Raw genomic sequence first — 23,597 nt, 5'->3', positions numbered from 1 at the left:
CCACCATTTCACTTTGCTTCGCTACTTCACTGTTCACTTTGCCCCACATTCCCCTAATTGTAGTTTAATTATCAATTATTCTTCATTTCCTCTAGTTGTTCAAAATTACAGTTCTTTGAAGTTATTTTTTAATTTTTTCATTACACTACAAAGTAAAAAGTCAAACATGAAAGTTTAATGTCGATAAATTATGTGACGTGGATGTAGGAATCATCCAGTTGAGATGATCCAGAAACAATCACTCCTGGGCGCGACTAAAAATATACCTTGGCGACTAGCTTTTTCAGAACAGGAATCTGTCAGAAGCCATATTACAATTAATTTTTCTACAAACCTTAGTTTGACGGCTAAAATTGTTTTTGACTCGAAAGATTTTACAGTTTTTGTCGGACAACAGCTCAATTTTATGCACATTTCCACCAGGTGCTTTGTCACTCGAGGTTAGTTCTTTTCCCCCTAGTCGTCACATCCGTTTAAATTCTATGGGGTGGTGATTGGCGGCGATTAAATAAATAAAGAAATCTATAACATGCAGTAGGTTGAAAATGTACAACATGCCCATAAACTTGATTTACAAGTCGAAATAAAATTCTCTTGAAAACCGATTCTAATCTATAGTAAGGCAAAGATGCAACCCACACTTATGACATTCAAAATGTGTGTAACTCTTGCAATACGCCATTTTACAGCTACCTTTGACTCGTCGTATTTTATCCAGAGGAGTGGGACGTTAAAGTACATTAAAAAAATGTGTTGCAAGTCTTCAAGATCGTAAAATGATGATTAACAACCAAGTATCTAGATAGCAACATACAGAACGTATGACGATACGCGCTGGAGACGCAATAAAAGACTCGTCAGTATCCAAACATTTATTGTGAAACACTAGCCAATTTTAAACATGATAATGAGGGAAAATCACTTTTGTTACATGACAACAAACTTAAGAAATAATAGTTTAAACAAAAACTAACCGACCCTGATTGCCGACTTCATGTTAAGATGAATCTTTCTGGCCAAAGCACATACAAAATTGAAATATATTTTAATTTTTTCTACATAACATGGGAAAACATGGAAAAAACCACTGCTACCGTAAAATGGGGTGAATTGGAACAACAAGTTGAAATGGAACTAAACTTCCCAATCACTAATGAGAATTGCTTATTCTCAGCTAAATATCAATAATTATTCGCGAAAAAAATCCATTCATTACCTGTTGGAAACATTTTGTATAACCTAATTAAATCTCTTATTGACTTAAGAATATAGGTATATCGGAATTGACTCAGATTTTAGAAGCTCGTGGGCCATCTTTGAAACACGGGTCATAGTTCGGAGACCTCTGGTTCAAAGATATTATGAATGTTTTCCCTACTTCGCTGTTTTAGCGAAGTAGCTTAGCGAAGAATATTGCTAGCGAATGTATTGTTTTGTTTAAAATACCCATAACAATTCCAGCTCACATCAAATGAAATATTTTGTTCCATTATCGTGATTCTACATTTTTAATAAAATCTAGCACAGATCGCGATGAATTAGCGAACCTTTGTAGCGATCCTTCGGTGATATAACATCAAACATTGTTGTTCTTAAGCCCAGCATTAACATTTTACGATATTTTTATTTGTCACGCAGTACAGATAATGAAATTTTTTAACTCAGTGCGAAATACAAGGTACATTACTTCAATCTAAATATGTGCTATAATTGATCAAAACGAGCTAATGTGTGCATCACATGACTTCCTTTAACACCAATTTAATGTCATTTCCCCCTTATTGGCAATTTTTATGTGATTCAATAATTAACTCTCTAAATAGCACCAACAGTGGCCAAATTAAAACCAGATTTTAAAAAAAAATCTCCAAATTTGTCTCCAAGTTGGCGATAAAACTTGGCGACCAAAAGACTGGCGATATATCGCCTAGTGTTCGGAAAATTATAACACCACTTAAGTTTGCATCGAAATTAACAATGACTTCCCCTTCAAAAAGGAGCAAAAGACCCCTTTAGAAACATCCGAATGTAACTAAAACGGGAGGTGCACAACAAGACCTCACTAGGAGTCTACGTAATAAATTTCAACTTTCTAGGACATACCATTCTTGTGTTATGCGACATACATACGCACATACACACATACGTTCATACGCATACATACGTACATACAGACGTCACGAGAAAACTCGTTGTAATTAACTCAGGAATCGTCAAAATGGATATTTCAGGCGTCTGTACGTTCTTAGGTATATATGCAATATGCACTAGTGGTCGGGTCGAAACAAAATTTCAGCATTCATTCGGGGGTGAGCAAAATGGAAATTAAAGTCGATTTTTGAGTGAAAATGTTCTCGCGAATACAATGCTTCCTTTTTTTGTAAAAGGAAGTAAAAAGAAATAAAAGAAAAGAAAACATAACTTGAATCTAACTTTTGTCCGGAAATAGTAAGGTAGAACATGCAATATTCAATTGTGAGATAACATTCCAACGTGTAATACACTGTCAAAAATGAAACGCTCAATTTTGACGATTCGGCAATCCTCGAGCACTATTTCGTTCTTTTCTACGATCCTTTCGTCATCGAATCACGTGATATTTGACGAAACCAGAAATCTCAAATTTTTCACGAAATAATTTCGTCCCGATTTCGTCATATTGCAGTGCATTCTGGGAGTTTTCGTTTCAGTCTAGTACTTGAATGTAAATTATTTTACGGCAGTTATTCTAAAGGATTCATAAAAAAGGTTAGTATTTATTAAAATCTGTATGTGTATTGTGCCTTCTTTTATGTGTTGTTATATTTTTGTTTAGTGTTGTGCTTATTGTTGTATTTAAAACACATTAAAATTGAAAACGACCTGTTCGATTTGGTTTGGAATTCTGTATAGACTAATTTTGAGTCACCTCCACGTTAGGCTTAACTAACATTATTTTTTATTTGCAAATGAAAATGTGTGTTTGTTGACATTTGTTTCCGAAAACGTACTTCCTTTATTTCCGTTAGACAATTGACAAAGATGACCAAAGCATTTTTACAAATTTAATCTTATATAAAAATTCCACCGTAACTATAGCAACGCAGATAATAAATACAGTGCCTTGATAAATAGCATAGAACTTTGAAGCTTTTAATTGCAACGTTGAATATGTTCCATGGTTATGTGTTTTCATTCTTCTTCATGAATTTTACTAATATAATTCTGGTAAACGAAGTGTTTTTGTTTAATAATTCAATTTTTTTTTTACTCTGCATTTTTATTTTCTTAAACAAATATACCGCCCCCACCCCCTCTCTAAGTATTGGTATTTTTTTCTTCTTCTAATCTACATGTAATATTTTATTCAATACAATAATAACTTATACAGTAGCTCTCTCCTAAAAGTGTACGTTACACTTATCGTTTTCAATGAAATATTGCTCTACCCATTAGGTAAGATTAATATTTTGGAATGGGTAAACAATAGATCTTCTATAGTTAATTCTTCACAAAACTACATGAAATATTTTAATAGCAAAATTAAATATGATTTTGATGAAATTAATAATCAAAAAGTATTAAGAACTTTATCTCACAAAAGTGTTCATAAAAAGAATATTTTTTAATAATTGCTCAGCAACCTTTTAAACAGGCGCATAAAAATCAAGAAAAAAAAGCACTTAATGCAATTAAAAATAAATGCAAACTGGCTATCAGCTTATGGTTCGGAAATAATACCCCCCCCCCCCTTTTTTTTTGTTAGGCTCGTTGACCGGACTTATTAAAGTCGCACCACATGTTGTTTATGTAATGTGGAGACATTCTGCAGCTGTCTCCTGTTTATGTTGTACCAATACTTCATTATTTGTTAAGTCTATTTCTTTCTTTTTTCTTTTGAATGATTTTACTTGCAAAATAAAACATGAAGTAAAGTAAGTATTAATTTTATACAAAACATTTTAAGTTACAAAGAAAATATTAATTTCCATAAAGAACTATATCTTTGTGCTTTGCAGGTAAATATTTTCAATATTTTTTCAATTTTTCCCAAATTTAAAATAAGTTACTGCAGGTAACCTTGATTTAAAAAAAGGTAAGTTAGCAGCATGTTTGAAAATAATAACAATTATAAAGCGTTCTTTGTTGTTTATTTTCACATTTAGTACGCTAAATTCTATACTAATTTGTGTTACCTGATTTGTGATAATTATGAATTTTTCCATTATACATAGTTTTTACAGCTGAAATAAATGCAGCATTAATTTTATTGCCATATTTGCTGCCTCAAGGAATTATCAGCAAAAAAAAAAAGGAAATTCTCTTCAGAAGCATTTCATAGATGAACTACTAGTAAGTCCAAATTTAAGTTATAGTAATGGTTGTTGCTGTAGACAAAATAAAATGTCAATGTAAAATTTCAATTGAAAAATTGAAAGGAAAATAAAAAGCATATGATAAAAACTAGCAAACTTTGCTCGATACGCTAGTCACTATTTTCATTACACACCTTTTGAATCTCTTACTTGCAATTCTGTCTTAGCGTCGGCCATGCTTGCATTAATGCTTATGGAGCTATCTTAGTAAATCTGTAAGGTTCTAATCAATTATGTTATATAAAACCTAATTTCCCTTGAAGTTCCAGACAGGTAAGTATGAAGTATGTACCAAAGTACTCCAAAGTATGAAGTATGTACTGCATGCAATAATACACTTCCTGTATTAATCATAAATTTTGCCAAACAAGCTTTTCACATAGAAGCAAAATTAATAAGACAAATAATCGATTGAGAAAAGAAAAAGGTAAGCTTTTTCTCAAGATTATCTAATTTCATTTTCTATGTATAATTTTCGAACAAAGATATACAAACTTAAAGCTCTCCATTTTATTGCACTATTTCTTTAAAATTTAGGGTATTAGTTTGATAAAAATCTTTTTTTTTTTTTTTTTGGAATTTTTTTTATGCGATGCAATGAAGAAGTAAATCCCCAGCAATTTTCTCATGAGCAAATATTGATGTAACTCTGCATAAAAGTAACCTATGTCTTATTCTTCCAGAACCCAATGTCTGCTGAGAAAGTAGCACTTCTATATTCCCAGTAGGCTGGACGATGTAGGAATTTTTACATCGTGATGCATCGCCAAACTTACATTGCGAGTAGTTGAAGCAGTTTGAATTATTCTTTCCGCTATAGGCGGCAAACCCCCGATTAGGGGAGTTTTCCTTGCAAAAATCCAAGCTTTTGTAAGAATTTTCCCAAATTTGGCACGAAAACTACCCTATGGGAATTCACAAACATCAAAGGACAAATGCACCAAACTTGAAATAGATCCGACAAAAACCCACGCGGGGGATTCCCCATGCATAGCGGGACTAAAACAGGGGAATTCTCGAGCATCAAAGGAATTCTGTGACAAATTGGGAAAAGATCTTATAAAAACTGGTTTTTGAAAAAAAAAAAAATAGATCCCAATAGCTGGACGAAAACAACCCAATGATAATTCCTTAGCATCAAAGAAGTTCTGTGCCAAATTCAGAAAAGATCTCACAAAAACTTGCTTTTTATAAGGAGAACCCCAATGGGGGTTGCCCCCCCCCCATAGGGGAAGGAAAACTACCCTGCTTGAATTCCCGAGCAACAAAAGACCTCTGTGTAAAATTTGGAAAAGATCCCACAAAAAACTTGGTTTTTATAAGAATAACCCCAATGGGTGGTTCCCCCCCCCTCCCATAGAAGAACGAAAATTATCCTGCTTGAATTCCCGAGCTTTAAAAGACCTCTGTAAAATTTGAAAAAGATTCGACAAAAACGTGGTTTTTATAAGAAGCCCCCCCATGGGGTTCCCTCCCCCCACAATAGGGGGACGATAACTACCCTCTGAATTCCCGAGCATCAAACGACCTCTGGGCCAAATTTAGAAGAAATCCGACAGAAACTTGGTTTTTGTGAGGAGAACCCCTATGGGCGTTGCCCCCTCCCCCCCCCCACCATGGAGCGACTGAAACCATTGTGTGTGCATTCCCGAGCATCAAAGGACCTCTGTGCCAAATTTGGAAAAAATCCGACAAAAACTTGGCTTTTATAAGGAGAACCCCCATGAGGGTTGTCCCCCCCTCCCCTCCATAGCGGGACGAAACCTGCTCAATGAGTATCCCTGAGCATCAAGAATGAACATCTGTGCCAAATTTGGAAAAGATCCGGCAAAAAATAGATTTTTTGCAGGAAAACCCCCTTTATGGGGGTTTAGTTAGATACCATGGGGAGTTTATGGGGCCGGACTAAAATGCGGGTTTCCGTCCCCCCCCCCTTTTTTTTTGCTTGGATAAAAAGAAAGCTTGAATGTAAGCAAACTTGTGGAGCACACCGATCTATCGGTTTAGAGGTTTTTATTCTAAACCAGTGTAATGATGTAGGGTGTACTATACATCGGTATTTTAAGATGTATCGATGCATCGTAAAACCCTAATTCCCAGATATCATTTCACATTGTTCTTTAACTTGAATTTACAATAATTATTTTTACAATTTAAAGAAATTGTCTGCTTGTATTTTTACATTAATAAAAATTTTTTTAAACATCTTTTATGTGCCTCTTTTTTCAACAAATGCTTGCCTTTTGCTTTAGGCAGAGGGGGGGGGGTGCAGGCCAGTCATTTCGATTTTTTTTCCCAACTGTGGAAAAGGTGTATACTGTTCAAAAATTTTATAGAAAACCAACTAAAACCACGGCCTTTCGTACGTAAAGACATAAATGTTCAAAAATAAGGGGGGGGGGGAGAAGGTCAACCCCCATGAATGACCCCCCCCCCCGTAAATGACGGGACTGTGAGTGTGACTATGCGCATCAAAGTGGGAAATTATGGTGGTAAGATACTGAAGTCAAGACTTGATTAAATCCTATAAAATACAATCGAACCTCGTTAAAACGAACTTTGATGGATCATTAAAATCGATTATTCTTAACAGAATTCGTCTTATCCGAAAAACAATAAACAATGGGACAGAGATTACAAAAAAAGTTCGTTTTAGGAGTAATTCTTTTTAAGCGAGTTCGAATTAACGAGGTTCGTCTGTATTCTCAAAAAAAAAAAAAAAAGAAAGAAAGAAAGAAAACTAATCAGCTCAAAAAAGAAAAAATTAAAATAAAAGAAACTCAAAAAATTACGAAATTAACGTGCTCAAATATGACGAAATTAATTTGACGAAACTAATACTCTCAAAACTGCGAAAATGATTGTCGATTTGACGAAACTAGAATGACGAAATATTTCGTTACATTTGACGAAATTCGCTTCTTCAAACCAGAGACGAAAGCAGTTTCCTCAATTTGACGAAATGTTCGCTCGGAGCATATCCCTGGAAGCGATTTCGTCAGAAACGAAGAAAATTTCGTCGAATTTGAAAGTCCATTTCTGAGAGTGTACGGTCATTTTTTTTAACAATGAAAAGAACAATACATTTCCAGAGCAATAAGGAAATCATTTTAATAATTTCGGGATTGTTCACAAGAGTATTTAAATTGAATTTTGACTAGGATAAGATTGTATCATATTTTATGAGATATTATTTGAAAAACATGTTATAATAAGTGATAATATTATGTGCATATGTAGACTATCTGGGAGTGGTTTTGCAATCAAAGACAATGTCTTATAGAAAACATTTTAAACTATGTTTCTTTGCATGCGAAGTAAAGTGAAGTGAAGAATTGAAAAGTGAAAGTAAAATTAAATTCAGTTTTGCAATTTCTGACATGAAAACATCTTATTAGGGAGCAATATAATTGTGTAAAATGTTTTCTAAAACAGCATGTATCCTTTCGACTGCGTTAAAAATTATAATCTATATCTATACTAATAATATAAAGCAGTAGAGTTTGTTTGTTTGAACGCACTAATCTCAGAAACTACTGGTTCGAATTGAAAAATTCTTTTTGTATTAAATAGTTCATTCATTGAGGAAGGCTATAAGCTATATAACATCATGCTATGACTAATAGGAGTGTAGCAGCAATAAAAAATGTTATGAACACTGAAAAATTTAATTATAATATAGAATTCTTGGAACGCGGGCTGCGCGTTGTCAAGATGGCGCGACCTGAAGATGCGGGCATCGCGATCCAGTGGGCGTAGGTTCTAGTCAGACATGAGACAAATCTCGAGGGTACTTTTCCGAGAAAATCTTAAACGATGTTAAAATGATTTGTAAAAAAGAAGTATATATGCGTATCATTGTCTTAATTTTTTTATTAAATAACTAAAAATATAAAGCTGAAGAGTTTGTTTCTTTGAACACCCTAATCTCAGGAACTAATGGTTCGAATTGAAAAATTATTTTTGTCTTGATAGTCCATTTACCGAGGAAGGCAGGCTATGAATTATCACGCTATGACTAATAGGAGTGCAGCAGCAATAAAAAATGTTATCAACACGTGAAAATTTGTATCTATACTAATATTATATAGCTGAAGAGTTTGTTTTTTTTGAACGCGCTAATCTCAGGAAACTACTGGTTCAAATTGAAAAATTCTTCTTAGGTTGAATAGTCCATTTATTGAGGAAGGCTATAGGCTATTTTTTAAAATAAGATTGACCAAAATACTTGTAATTGCAGATTTAATGTTTAATTAATTGTTTAGTTGCATGATTTCCTAATAGCTGGCGGGGTAAGTTTAGCTCTATAAATTCCTTACAGATAGCGGGGTGAGTTAACTCTTCGAGAGGGCGCTGGTCGACAGTGTCGATAAGTGGGAGGAACCATAACCATGTTATGCTGTTGTGATCAGGGAACAGATTTTTGAACGCTTTTTTTTTTTTTTTCAATGTCCAGGTACATAATTTGATTTTGTAGGATTTTTCTATTAAGTTTTGTTTTCCTTATTTCTTCAACTTTTTTTTTTGTTCTTATGATTAAAGATAGTTATTTATCTAAGTAAATTGACTTGTCGTATTATTAAATTGTGATTGTTCTTTATAACGTTTTTATTATGGCATTGTTTATTTGGCGAAACACTTTAATGTGAAGGGGTAACAAACGCTTCACTCGCTAAAGGGCAGGATGGTTACGGTAGCGTGGTTGCTTGGCGCGTTAACGATGAACTATGTAGTTGAAGGATTATTTTGAGTTTTAAAGCTACTGTTAATATTTTTATGTATTTTGGCGAATAGTTTTAAAATTCCAAAGGGATTTTAATAGGTCTTTTGAAAAGTTGTACGCATTTTAGTTGAAGAAAAATGATCATTTCACATCACAAAGGGTGCCTGGTGTGTGGAATTATTTTTTGTTTCAACGGGCTTCCTTTAACTTCTTAGCACGGGCATTGCCGTGCGGGTACTGCTAGTAGACTAATAAAATAAGTCTCTTCAATTGCATTAATAGACTTAATTCAAGTTAGGTAATTAACATAGATAACAAAGATATGATTTGAAGATAACCAATGCAAATGATATGTTGAGTAGTAACTTAGTAAAAGAACACAAGAATTGATAGTAAGATGGGCTTGAAGAATAAGCCAGCAATTTTTATTTATACAAGTCTTGCTCCATGTTTCATTTTCTCACAGAAATATTAAATACTTTTGAACAGCGAAATTATAAAATTAAATTTCGAATTGGCAATGAATGAATATTTTTGCACAACTTAAGCTCTTCCTGATGAAAATATTTCAATCATCAATTTTGTGGCAAAAGATTGTTATAATTCCATTCCACGTCAGAGGTCCCTCCGTACTTATTATTTGGCAAAAAGTGTTAGCTGTTGTCCTATCAAGGGTTTCCAATTTCGTGCCAATCTCAGTCCCGCAGGATTTCATGATTGGCTTCATTCTCCTAAAAGTTAAATTGTCAAATAGAGAATGCTTTTTAGGAAAGACTGATTTTGTTACATGAATTAATCGTTATCTCGAATTCCGTAAACCAATTGTAGTGTCTTATAAAGTCGCATCTCAATTAACGACTATCGTTTGGCACGCAAAAGCGTACTTAAAAAAGTCCAATGCGTCTTAACAAATTATCGCTCGCGTGGGATGGGAAAAGATTTTCGCGCAAAAAATAATGGGCTTGAGAAATTCGTGTGATGGGACTCCACTGCAATTGGTTTTACCGAGATTAAATAATCGTGAATATTTAGCAAAAGATCCCCATAAACTTCACCACCTTCTAAAATAGATTTTTCTTTTCTTATGTCATGTTAGGAGTTTTTGCTCATGAACTTCAAATTTTAGACAAAAACGATGCCTGTTTGATTTGTGTATTACTATGACCAATTTAACTTGTATTGTTGCTTCATTAGCGTTGGTCATTGCATTTGTGCATTTGATTCGTTATAGCAGGGGGCGAGCTCTGATTGGGTCGCCCTCTTAGTAAAAGTTTTTGAATAATTTCTCAAATTTTACCTCTCATTTTAAAGATTCAAAAACTTGAGCAGCTTAACGTACTGCAATGTCATGCGAGTCAGCCAGTGCTTTATCAAAGTTTCTGTCACCTCTTTTCGAGTCGTGCCGAATATTGAGGATTGCTCAGCTAATTCATTCAACATAATTTTTAAGGTACCACCCTCATTTATATTATTAACTTCACGGTGACAAAGACATCAACAGGCTCTTCGTACGGGATGCAGAGCATGAATAAAACATGTCAGGTTTTTCGTTGTTTTCTTTTTTTGAAAAAAAAAATATTGTGCTTTTTTAGTAAGTTAAAGGATTTGAGCGCATTCCTTTGGTTTATAGAAGAGTTCTAACATTGCATTCAGGCTAATCCAGTGGATTTTTCAATCTGTAATACACTTTCTCAGCCCAATTTTCTGCGTTCCAATATTTAGTAATGGTTTTCGAAAAGGTTTATAATTTTTATGCATTTTCAAAATTGCTGAACGTTACAATTATGTTAGTTACTGCGCATTAATTAAAACGTGCCGACAGGTTCGCGTATTTCTCTAGTTAAATTCGTGTTGTCCTGTTTTTACTCCCTTCGAACGAAAAAAGAATGCAAACTAAAATTTTTGGATGTTCAACAAACTTTCAGAACGTTTGTAAAAAATCAGTCGGAAACTTTGTACTGTGGAATAAGTAAAATGACAAAACGTGTATTAAGTACAAAAAAAAGGTATTTAAAAGAGAATTAAAAACTCAGTAAACAGCTGTTTCGATCTTATAACATGCAAGCCCCTACATCAGTGCCTAAAAAGAAGAATGAATGGTTCACCAATGCAAACCAAGCAGTCGCACATTTCAAGTTTTTTTTACAGACCTATATTTTAACAATTTTACGAATAGAAATAAAAAAATTGGTAGGATTACTCATACGCCATATTTGTCCTTCATGCAAATCTAAATGAAATAGGAAATTGTGAGGTCAAGAAGGTGATTTGTCTAACAAGGTATTGCTCATGGGCAACTAGTCCAGAAACGGGGTAAGATTGCGAGGGATATCTTACCTATGTTAATAGTATTTTCAGAAAAATTCTGAAACACGTAAACTGTAGTTTGTTTAGTTTTTTCAACTTTTCAATCGCTATTTTAATTTTTGTAATTAAAAAAAAGAATACACTGTTTATAATCCCTAATATCTCAATTATTCAATATTTTGGAGTAAATTTCACCCCTTTAAAAGTGTTTAATACCGATAAAAAATAATATGTGTTCAATATTTTTAAGTATTTTATTCAAATCGGTGTGTGACACTTGAGTAGGGATACTTGCCAGCGTCGAAGAATTACTTGTGTGTGTGTGGCCTGAATTACACTGTTTTACTACTAAAAATTTAAATTAGTAATATAGTTAAAGAAGCAGTCGAAAACTTTGTAAAATAAGTAAAAATATGACAACGTGCATACAAGTAAAAATAAAAGGAATTAAATAGAGTTAAAAAATTCTGCAAACAGCTGTTTCGAGGTCATAAAAACAAACCCCTTCATCAGTGCATAAAAGAACGATGGTACACAGAGTCCGACGATGGACATGTGAGCTAGAATCTGTAAGAGACGAACCCTTTATGTCTTACTTTTTATTCCTTACTGTCTTTATTCCTCATGAGGTATTCAAATAATATTAGGAATTTAATTATGTACTTTTCAAAATAATAATAATGATAATCTATGTAAATAAAACAGAATATATATATGTGTGTATGTTCCCTATACAAATCCACAGTTTACGTTGGATCTCGACCAAGTTTGGCAGAGAGGTACTTGGCACCCGAGAAGGAACGAAGGGGGATTTTCAAACGCCAAAAAAGAATCGAACCATTTTAATTTTAATTTTTAGGACCCAAAAATGGCATTAAATGGTTCTTGCTACCCGAAATAATTGTCCGATCAGTTCGATTTTGGCGCAGTTCAAAAGCACACGAAAAACACCCATAGAGTTCATTCCGTTCCTTCGAATTTCAAAAAAAAGAAAGAAAAAGGCTGTAAAATTCAACGGGAAAAATTTAAAAGCACTGCTAAGCCTAATGGAACAGAAATTTTAAATCAAAAAATTATTGTTTGTGCGACCTCATTTTAAAATAGCCACTTTTTTTTCTCGGTTGTGACTAAAGAAAATTTTGTTTTTATTTTGAGGTAAAAATTAACTGTAATCTTGTTATTTCCTACGTTCTTTCTTACGTATTTGCTCAATTTAAAGAACGAAAAAGCGTTAACTTAGGAAATAAATAAACTTTTGATGTCTCCTTTGATCTATGTTAATATTTTTGGTGAACTAATGTTCTCAAAATAATAGCTTTAGTATTTTATGGGACATAAAATAAAGCGATTTTCATCAGGAAATTTCCTCTCCCACGGCCTCTTTCGGTCGCGTGACGAAACCAGTGATTGGGCTTTCTAATTGGGAGGTGCTGGTATAATCCCTATTCAAATCCACAGTTTACGTCGGATCTGGACCAAATTTGGCAGGGAGGTACTTGGACACCCGAGAAGGATCGTAGGGGGGAAGGGGGGGGGTTCAAACGCCGAAAAAGAACCAAACCGCTCGAATTTTAATTTTAAAGCCCGAAAACTTCATAAAATGACTTTTCCTACCCGAAATAATTATCCGATTTCTTTGATTCAGGTCTCATTCGAAAACCCACAAAAAACACCCACAGAGTTCATTCAGCTTCTTCGAATTAAAAAAAAAAGGCTTTACAATCACTGGGGAAAAAAACGGTTTTTGTGCGTCACGGACTAACACTTGATCCATAACAGACAACCAATGAATACACTGTTAAAGTTGAAAAACATAATTTCTTTCAATTTCACGTCACTATGGTAAGATATAACAGACATAGCTTATGTACTACAATAAAGTATTATGTATAAATACAATTATGTATAAAGAAGCAATGCTCAAACTGCAATAGAAGAGCTGCATGCGAAACGCCAAGTCTTTCTACTGAGCCTGCGTTAAAGGTACAACCTTTTGCAGATTTAGTGCAATCTCCTGATAAAGCATCCATTCGTTCACATGGTACCACTATCGACGTATGCGTTTACCACGATAATTTTGATGTCCTGTTTTCCCACCAGATGAATGCACCTGGGCTCTATTCAATGCGAAATTGCATTTGGAATTTAATTTTGTTACGAGAACTCTAAGCCGAACGAGTAATCGAGGGATCTTTTACATGCCACCTAATCACACAACATGGATGTCGTTGATCTTTTGCATCATGAAAATTCTCCGACTGGAGAGAGGTTCGAACCAGCAATTTTGGGTTTAAGTGGTCAACAACTAACCACTACATCACTCAGTCGCCAAATGTTTGATCCAGTTGAAAAAAAAATAACATCGGCTTGGAATTACCCCACAACAAACTCCGAAAAAGAGTGAATTATGTTGTTTCGATTTTAAAAATGCACTAACATTTCTTGTTTATGATTACTTTACCTTTGCCTGAAGTTCTGTCTGTCATCTTCTGGCGTGTGTGCTTCATTTTCTAGCTCTGTCCTTTTCTGCGTGTCCCTGTCATTGTTGGTGAAAGACAAGTGTTGGATGTCGTCGTTTCTCGACACAAGTGACGGAGGGTTGGATGGTGGGGAATAAATACTGGACGCAGGGGTAGGGTCCTGAGGAACACCTGATGCAGGCGTGAACACGATGACTGTGCCGTCCACCGTCGTTCTAAAGTTTAGGAAACCTCGAACGGTCACCGTTGGTAAACTGGCATCAGAGTCGATGTCTTCAGCCGCCGTCAAAGCTTCTGCTCTGGGAGCACTGGGAACATAAACAGGTCCAGCTGCATTCGAGCCTGGTTGCACTGAAAAATTAAAAAAGGGATCAAATAAGATCGTTTTTTCTGAAAGAAGAAAATGATAAACCCAGTAAGAAACGTAAAATTTGCTATAAAGTTTTTTTTTTCATGGTTAAAGGAAACTGCATACATGTATAGTAATGGAGTGAGGTTATAGTAAACATGAAAATAAATCAATAAATTGTGAAATAAGTTGGTGAAAAAAGTCATGTCTTCATAGCCTTATTGGAATGACGACTTAAGATTCTGGAAATTAGTGCCTGTTTCAAACAAGAATGCCAATAATACATTTCTATGGGAGTGCAGTGGTAACAGCATCAGTTGAACAAATTCATATTGAAAAATAATGTACCAACAAGTATAAATCGGCCCACAAATGCTGTTCCGACTAAAGATTAATGATACACATATGAGAAAACCAATAATATGTTTCCATAGGAGTGAGTTGGTAACAGCATCAGGAGGACAAGTTCATACTAAGCGATAATGTACCAAGTAGAATTAATTGGCACACAAATGCTGTTCCCCATGATACATATACGAATTTATTAACTGTACTTGACACTCATATTCTGTTTCAACCAGCAACGAACACGTATACTCCATCAACAAGTTATATTTGCCACAAGTTATATTGATGGCACACTGATGCCTCTTTAAGCAGTGAACAGCATACGCGTATTGCTTTAAACAGCTTTTTCTGACGCCACTTGGAACAGCTACGTAGAAAACTCATTGATCCTTTTATCCAACTATTGGAAGTATTTAAAACTTTTTATCCAACTATGGCACAGATGAGATTTTTATTGTAAACAGCAGCGGCTTTATTGTTAAGACTTCGCACATTTTATATTTGTTTTATAGCGAGCACTTTTCGTTACTTTTTAACACAATAATCAATGTTTTGTGACTTTAATTCCACTGAATATTGCATTTCATTGTATTAAATGTTTCTTCTTTTATAGTTTTTTTTCTTTTTCTTTTCTAGCTTTTTTACTTATGTGTTATTTTTCTTTTTTTTCCCTAGATCATATGCATCTTTGAGCCACTGTCTGCACATAGAGTACTTTTTTTTAAATGACAAAACATTAAAACAAAAAATACAAGCATAAATCGTAAAATGCAACTTATTCAGAACTAGTAATCGATAAATTGAATGATAATGACCTAAGTAATTATGCAGGTGTGTCGTTGACATGTATATCTCTCGAATATGTTATTTTTATCATGTGGGTTGGGTTATTTCACGTATGACGGCATTTAAAAAAAAATTATAACTGGTTTTCGCAAAGGTGTGTCCATTGACAATATCTGAAAAATGAGCATAAAAACCAATACCGGTTCTTATAGATGAACTGAGGCAAGATCCGAAAACGGAAAAAAGTATGTCTTTTCTTGTTAATGTAATTAGACAATCCTGTTTTCAAACTTTCCTCCATCAACCTACGTCATTTTATTCAAATATTAGCGGTACCCGCACGGCTTTGCCCGTAATATAAAAATTAAAAGGTCTTTTGCTTCGCCTGTATTTTACAAATAATGTATGGTGAATTTTCTCGTCAATTGGCTTGTGCCCATGTTACGATTCCACGTTATGATAATTTCGTAATTTACTCGTCCATCTTATGATATATTTGTTCTTAAAATTGGAATAGAAAAAGAGCCACATCGAATTTTCGAAAAATCGCTTCGATGTGCACACCCCCATGCTACAAACTAACTTTGCGCTAAATTTACACGTAAATGGGCTGAACGGTCTAAGCGCTATGCGCGTCACAGAGATTCTGACAGACAGAGATACGGACAGAGAGAGATCCTGACAGACAGAGAGACTTTCAACTTTATCATTAGTAAAGATATGATACTAATAAAAGTAAAAAGATGAGATTTAAGTTATCTGTAGTTCGTGAGCAGTTATACAATGAAAAGTGCTGGCATGTTTCAGCACTCAAGTTTGCATTTTTCGTAGTGAAATTTTCCATCAATGCTGCATTTTCCTTTACAAAGTCTGCATGATAAAATTTCAATTTGAATAAATATAATAATGAAGATTATTCCATATTCATGAGTTCTAATAAGAACGAAACCGCAGTCTCCGGATACGATAACCGGGCCGTCTGGTATACTGCATGTGACATTAACATCAATTCATATATTTCCAAAATATGTAGGGGAGGGTGGCCATGGTATGTGGAAGGTAGGTCGTCCAAAGTGGGTAGGACTTTGTATGCTCCCCCCCCCCCCTTGTATGTAAGTGGCGATGCATACCTATGTCATGTTTACATGAACGCCCCCGAGTTTTAATCAGTCCCAGCGAAGAAGCAGTGAAAGGGCATGGCGCAACCAGGCTTAAAATAAAAAAATGATACATTTCTTTTTAAAAAAATGAAGTTTTGTAACTTGTAATTATTCGAAGACCAGCTTATTTTTTTGATTGTCAATAACATTACGTTATTCTGACACCGTCCCCCTTCAAACTACGAGAGGCATTTTGTTTGTTTCTTTTTTAAACTTAAGGTTATAATTTTTAAAATAAAAACGTAAAAATCTTTATACATTTGATCTTGAGCAATATTTATTGTACTAACACATCGAAGTCATGAAAAGGAGGTAATTTTCCAACGAAAAATTTACATGAGACTGTCTTAAGAATACCTTGTAGTGTAATGAAAAATTAAATACGCCATTTTAAATTTTAATCCCTCACTTTGTACAAATATGAGTAAAAGATATAACAAGATACTATGGTTTTACACTATTTTAGATAAAGAGGATTATTAGACAACAGGTGAATTATGTATGTAAAGCAAGTGAATAGTTGAAAAGAAACAATAGCTAGCTTAAAGATAAACGCGAACAGTTCTAGTTTTCTGAATCATGTTTCAAAAACAATTGTGGTAAATGAAAGTTTTCTATTGTACAACCTCATGGCCTTTTTATTTTTTTGATAGTATGTATCGAAATTATAGCTTGCTCAGCAATGACAGCCTTTTCAATAAAATGAACCATAATCACTGTTCTGAAATCTTAATCCGTTGATTGCCGTTCTTTCGTCACTGACTATGATTATTTCTGGAAAGTCGTTATGAAAGGAAAAGTCAATTTGTAAAGTATTTACAGGTAACTAAATAGCTTCTAAAAGGTTTTAAGAAGGATACTTTTTTTTCCGTAAGTCATGCAACTTATTATTATTATTTATTTTTTTTTTTGCACAAAAAAACAGGAAAAAAATATGATTTAATAAATAATTAGAGATGAATGATAACGACCACAAACTATAATGACATAAACAATATAAACTACTACTTTTTTCTAAACAAAAAGAGCTTTAGTGCCCGATCTTTTCATTAATGAGTGTAATCTTAGAAAATTGGCATCATAAATACACAATTTTGTAAGACCTGAAAATGCTTGCGAATATTGTTAAACGTGGTTGTTGAAGCAGCAAACAGTTTTTTTGGGGAAAAGTATTTCCGTATCAGGGCAAAATGTTGCATCAACATTATATATTTTTGTGCACCATAATTATTTCATTACGACAAGCCTCATTATTTGAAAATAGTAGTATTCCACAAAACTTTCAGTACTTCATGGAATTCATAAAAATTATAAGCAAGCGGTGTTTATAAGGTAAAAAAATCAATTATGATGTTTAAAAACATATAATGTTGATTGATGTATCAAAAACTATTTGATATTGACTTCGTTTTTTCTTTTTAAACATAGATGGAAAGCATCATAAGTTATAACTGTAGTTGAAATTATACTCAGGTTTTAGGTAAAAAGTATTAGTTTCAAAACGTTTCTGATTTTTCAAGTGTCTGTTTTGTTTTAATTCAGGAAGCAATTAAATTTTTATCTCATTCTGTAATTGATAATTATTACATTCATTTTTGATGTGTTTCTTTAGCAATTAAGAATTAATTATAGTTTTAGTAAGTTGTTGATTAAATGCTATAATAAACATTTTTCAAAGACACTGAATGCTGATTCCTTAGTGGATGATTTTGCTTGGCATTTACTACAATAAATGTATTTGTTTGTTGTTGTGTTTTAATTGATGGATTTATTTATTTTTTAGCCGGTTGCCTTGTATATTGGTCAGAGAAGTTTAACTGCGATGGGGAGGTCCCGGGTTCGATTACCAAGTTGGGCATGGATGTACTTTCTCTGTCTGACTTCACACCAAATTATGTTACAGTTGGAAAAGTGAAGTAGCACACCCCAAATTGCCAGCCTAGCTGGCACACGAAAGCAATATCTTTTTTTTAGAAGAAAACTAACATTACAACTAACAAACAGCTTTAAATTATTTATAAATACTATGCTGCTGATAAATCCCGCTTCCATCTACAAATGAAAACAGTTGTAGAATTTGTATTTTGTCAAGGGAAGACTGTTTTGCATTTGTTAACGCTGTTGGTAGAGAACGGGGGAGCAGCTTCAGCCTATTTCAATTGCCTATATTTGAAACTATTTGATGCATAAATCTTGCTTGCGGGGAAGGAATTTTGTAGATTATGGAACGTTTCATCTATCACAAATACATTTATTTATTTTGGAGAAAAAATCGTAACTTCGAAATATGTGCATCAAAATTTTAATGATTTTTTTTTTCTTTTTTGACTCTATTTCTTTCCTGAAAGCAATTGATCAATTCTATTTTAATGTATTTTCCATTTGTCGTTCAAAATACCCTGCAAAGAGTCATAAAAATTTAGATTCTTGTTTTATTGCTTGAAGATCATATACTCTACTTTTAAAACTATAGATTACCTGTCGCCAGTCGCTGATCGACAACCATTTCATTGCAAATGGCTACCAAAAAATCAGGTCTTAGTCGCTAAAAGTAATGTCCATGTGCGTCTTTATTTGTTAAAAATCATATCGTCTATCGTGCTACGACAACACGCTTCCAATTCTGACCCGTTGAGCGCATCAGGACAGCCTGGTTATCCCATTCAGAGACTGCAGTTTTGTCCTTATTATAAACTCATCGGTCTGGAATGGAGAATAATCTAGCTAGACGCAGATGTCATCTCATTGAAGCTGACAAATTGGTAGATGAAGTAAATTTATCTGTGAGAGTCCACAGACATGGTGCGGTTCGACTCAAAAATTGAAGGCAAAACAACAAACAAAGACGAAATTGCTGTCGCTGGATAGTATAACCGGGCTGTTGGTATATTGCACGTAGTTCTTCCATAACCCTGGCTTATAGGGGGGGGGGGTAACTTACTGCTTAAACTCCCTTAAGGTTATTTATTTTTAGCGCTGAATATATCGTCGCCTCAAAGCAACAGCAAGATATCTAATACCAAAAATAACACTAAGCTATCTTACTGCTGCTCTGAGGCGACGATATGTAGGGGAATGTGGGGAAAAATGAAATAAATAAGATAATTTACTTTTTTCAAAATGAACAAATAAATTCAAATTTTGTTCTGAAAATTACGGTACACGAAGATTGAACAATATATTTTATAAAAAAAAACTTACATTGATACATTATTTTTTATTTTTGGCAGTAAATTTGTACCTTCTAAAAAAGGTGGAAATTTTTCACTTCTTTTTTCATGCGGTAAAGTGAAGAATAAAATGTTTTTCTAAGGAAGTATTTTCTATTCGATTATTAAAGGTATAATTTATCAAATAAATGAGTAAATAAAAGAGTGAATGAATAAATGAAACGAAAATGAAGCAAAAAACGAATAAATAAATAAGATAATGTATGAGAAAAAATAAATGAGTGGATAAAATAGCCGGGGGGCTAGGGGGGAGGTCGGATTCAAAAAAAAAAAAACTTTTTAATTATAAGAAATAAACATATTTTGTAAAAGTACACTGACTAAAACAACGTTATAAAACACAAAACTGCAAATAATTGCAGGTATATGCTTTGAGGTTACAAGAAACTATTTTTCATGCCAATAATGTGAGCCTATGAATGTAAAGTAATATGGATGCTGAGTTAAATTTCAAAATTTTAAAACTAAGCATCTTTTAGCATTTAACTTTGCATTCGTAAACTCACAATTTTTGGGAATTATATCTCCACTGCAGATCATACGTTGGTGGGACCTTTTTTTTTTCTTAAGCTCTCAAGTCAAGAAATCAATAGGATACCCAAATATCTGAGAACAAAGGAAAAACTAGCAATTGACTGCTTCTTGGAAATGCTCTGTTGAGGGAAGGGGCAAAAACAAGTGCAATAAATCTAGTAGCAAGACTGTTATTTATGAAGATTAGAGATACCACTAGGAGCGAGTCCCCCAATAGTGCAATAAATCTAGTAGCAAGAGTGTTATTTATGAAGATTTGAGATACCACTAGGAGCGAGTCCCCCATCTGCCTTTGGTCCCTTAATAGCCCAATGCACACAAAGATTCCAAAACTATACCGTGTTTTCGAGCCTAAACGCCACGGCGCTTACGAGAAAAAAAGTTTATAAATTGACGTTGTGGCGGATACAGCAGGTGCGGCGCATACGATGTTTTTTTTTTACAGTTTACAAAATTTTACAGAAAATAAATAATTTTGAAAACAAAGAAAATAAAATGTTTGGAACTTTCTTCGAAATGATCGGAATTGTGTTCGAAATGTGTTTTGAATAAAAAATAACAAAATTTTCCTTTTGAATTTCTGATAGCATTATTAAACGCGCTTTTTTCCCAAGCGATTAACTGTGCAAAAAAATTGATAAATTCGCAATCGGCGTGTCCCGCCTTTTTCGCACAGTTTGGCTTCTACTGTAATTTAAGTCTTTAATTAACAAGTAGATAATATTAAATTATGCCAGAATGTGTTTATTGCTTTAGCTTTTGGTTAAAAGGATTGAGCTAAAATCGGGAAAAGTTCAAATTTACAAGTACAGTCGACTCCCGCTACAACGCGATCCGACTAGCGCAAAATGGCTATAACGTGAGTTTTTCAGGAGCAACGAATTTTTTAGCTAAAGCGAATTTCTCGTTCTCAACACGAAAATATTTTGGAAAGGAATCGTGATGCTAAGTTTCGGCTTTGTTATTGACTACTAAGCATTAATTTGTGAATGTACTTTCACCCTTTCAGCATCACTGACTGCGCAAGTTCCCATATACTGCACTATAAACATAGCATTGTTAGTGTGTATGTATCACCACTCATTTTTCATTTATTTATTCTAAATATGAAAGGTGATGAAACATTGTGGCACTCAGGCACGTTGTTTCATCTAAAGTTTGAAGACGGAAACAAAAAGCGAAAGTTTGCTAAAGTTTAAGAAAAGGTAAAGATTCTTGATTAGCTTGAAAAACTAGAAAGTGGGTCGAAGGTAGCACGACAATTAGATATGGGGTGAATCTTTCATACGTATAATTAAAAATCAAGAGAAGGCAATCCGTATAAGTCCAGGCAGTCCCAGAACCATAGCCGTAAATGTTATAAAAGTAAATGCGAAGCTACTGTATTTAAAAATATATTAGAATGACGATTAGATTGCGCAGGATAAATCATCATCTTCTATTTTTAAGCTATAAATGTAGCTTATTGTATCTACTTTATAGTACTATTACAGTGTAGTGCTTTATTATTACTACACGGTACGTACCGTACCGTGTAAAAATAAAACGGTACGTACCGTACCGTTTTATTTTTATATATCTCATCCCATTGATCATTGATTTTGTGCATCATAACAGTATTTTATACTGAATAATACAACTTTTTAAAAAATACGGTAAAAATTCAGCTGTTTATGTATGAAACGGTAATGTATAGTTAACAAATGGTCAAAAACACTGTAAAAGGTTCTGAATGTCTAAAATGATTGAGTATGCTAATAAAAAAAGTAATATGCGCAACATTTTTACACAACACGAAATTTCGACTTACGCGAGGAGTCTTGGAACGCATTCCTCGCGTAAGTCGGGATCCGACTGTATATAGATCGTGAAAATGTGCCGAGTTTTTATTTCGCGGTAAAGTCTGAATCTTATGCTTTAAGCATCGTTGTTTGAAGTAAAGTGCTGAAATTTAAGCGAGTTTATTCTGTAATTATTTTTTCTTTCACATTGGGGGTTTGTTTAAAAGCGCGGCGCTTACGCCGGGTGCAGTGCAAACTTGCTGGCCCCATATGATAAGCTTTAAAGCCATAGGTGCTTTTGTGATCTGATATGTGCACAAAAAAAAAGAGGAAAAAAAGAAATACTAAGCCACATAAAAAGAATTGCTCAGCTATCACCACTTGATGAATAGGAAAAAAGAAGGGAGGATTAACATTTTAGTAATTTTTTAACAGACGGAAAAAAGGACAGGTGGGAAACTAGAACATTACTCGCGATTATGGCGAGATGCGCATGTCCGCAATGAATATATCCGCACAGCACCAAATATTTTCTTACAGCAGCCAATGTATTTGCGTCCGTCTATATTGTCTAGCTATGATTACTACGTTTTACATTAGCAATATTAGTTTTAAACAAATTAGATGTAAAGAAGGAGAAGTTGAATGATTATCGCGATCTAAATGAATAATATCAATATCAATTTAAAACGAATTAGAAGTAAAGAGTATGAACTTTTAAGATTATCGGACGACGTGCAACTCCGCGGCGATGTATCCGCACGTCAGCGGATGTATCAGCGCACTGCGTGCGCGCGTGCGTCTACATTATCCAGCTCTGTAAGGGCATTATTAAACGAAGGAATGTAAATGAAATAATACATATTGATTACTTTAGTGATTTGGTAAAAAATTTAACAAGTAAATGAAGAAAAAACTACTATTTCACTTTGCCTCATCCACTTCGCCCCATCCACTTGCCCGAATGCACTTGAGTAATTGTACAAAGCATCTAAACTACAAATAAGTTTAATATTAAACAAATAAATGTTGCACTAAATATTAGTAGCTCTCAACTAATATTTATAATGTTAATAACAAGAACTTTATAGTAACAAAAATAATTTTCGACTTACAACAAATTATTACAATATGAGTATCAAGTTTTAAAAATTGCTTGTATAATCAAACTTCGTTGACTTTCAGAGGTAATTTTTTCTTGACTGAAACAAACTACATATGTTACTACGTAGTAAAAATGTTACTAGATAGGTGGTGCTAAAAGCAGAAAAATTACTTCACCATTTCACTTTGCCCCACTATTTTACTTTGCCCCACATTCCTCTATTCTTCAAAAATAGCTACCAAAAGTCAAAAGTGGCTACCCTTTTTTATTACTCTGGTATCTAGTGGCTACTATTCCGAATTCCTAGTCTGGAGCTTTATATGAAGCACAACTAAATTTTGAAGGCTTCCAGAAAGGTTATTAAAACAATATTTTTTTGCTCAGTAACGGATCTATTTTCTGAGATACGCTCGTTACTGGGCAAAAACAAATTTTTAAA

The 23,597-nt window shown here is 33.8% G+C and overlaps 1 protein-coding gene across 1 annotated transcript in view; it reads right to left on the bottom strand.

The window, feature by feature from the left end:
* The window catches only part of LOC129220173 (uncharacterized), a 146,786-nt gene that overhangs the window by 35,263 nt on the left and 87,926 nt on the right, over nucleotides 1-23,597 (bottom strand). The window contains exon 2 of the mRNA XM_054854527.1: nucleotides 13,847-14,216. Coding sequence (XP_054710502.1) covers nucleotides 13,847-14,216 — 370 coding nt within the window. The remainder of the gene's footprint in view (nucleotides 1-13,846; nucleotides 14,217-23,597) is intronic.

The sequence above is a fragment of the Uloborus diversus genome, chromosome 4 (assembly GCF_026930045.1).
Source record: "Uloborus diversus isolate 005 chromosome 4, Udiv.v.3.1, whole genome shotgun sequence".
In the NCBI taxonomy this organism is placed as follows: Eukaryota; Metazoa; Arthropoda; class Arachnida; order Araneae; family Uloboridae; genus Uloborus; species Uloborus diversus.
Note: the sequence above shows the minus strand (reverse complement) of the source record. Positions and strands in the feature narration are given on the sequence as shown.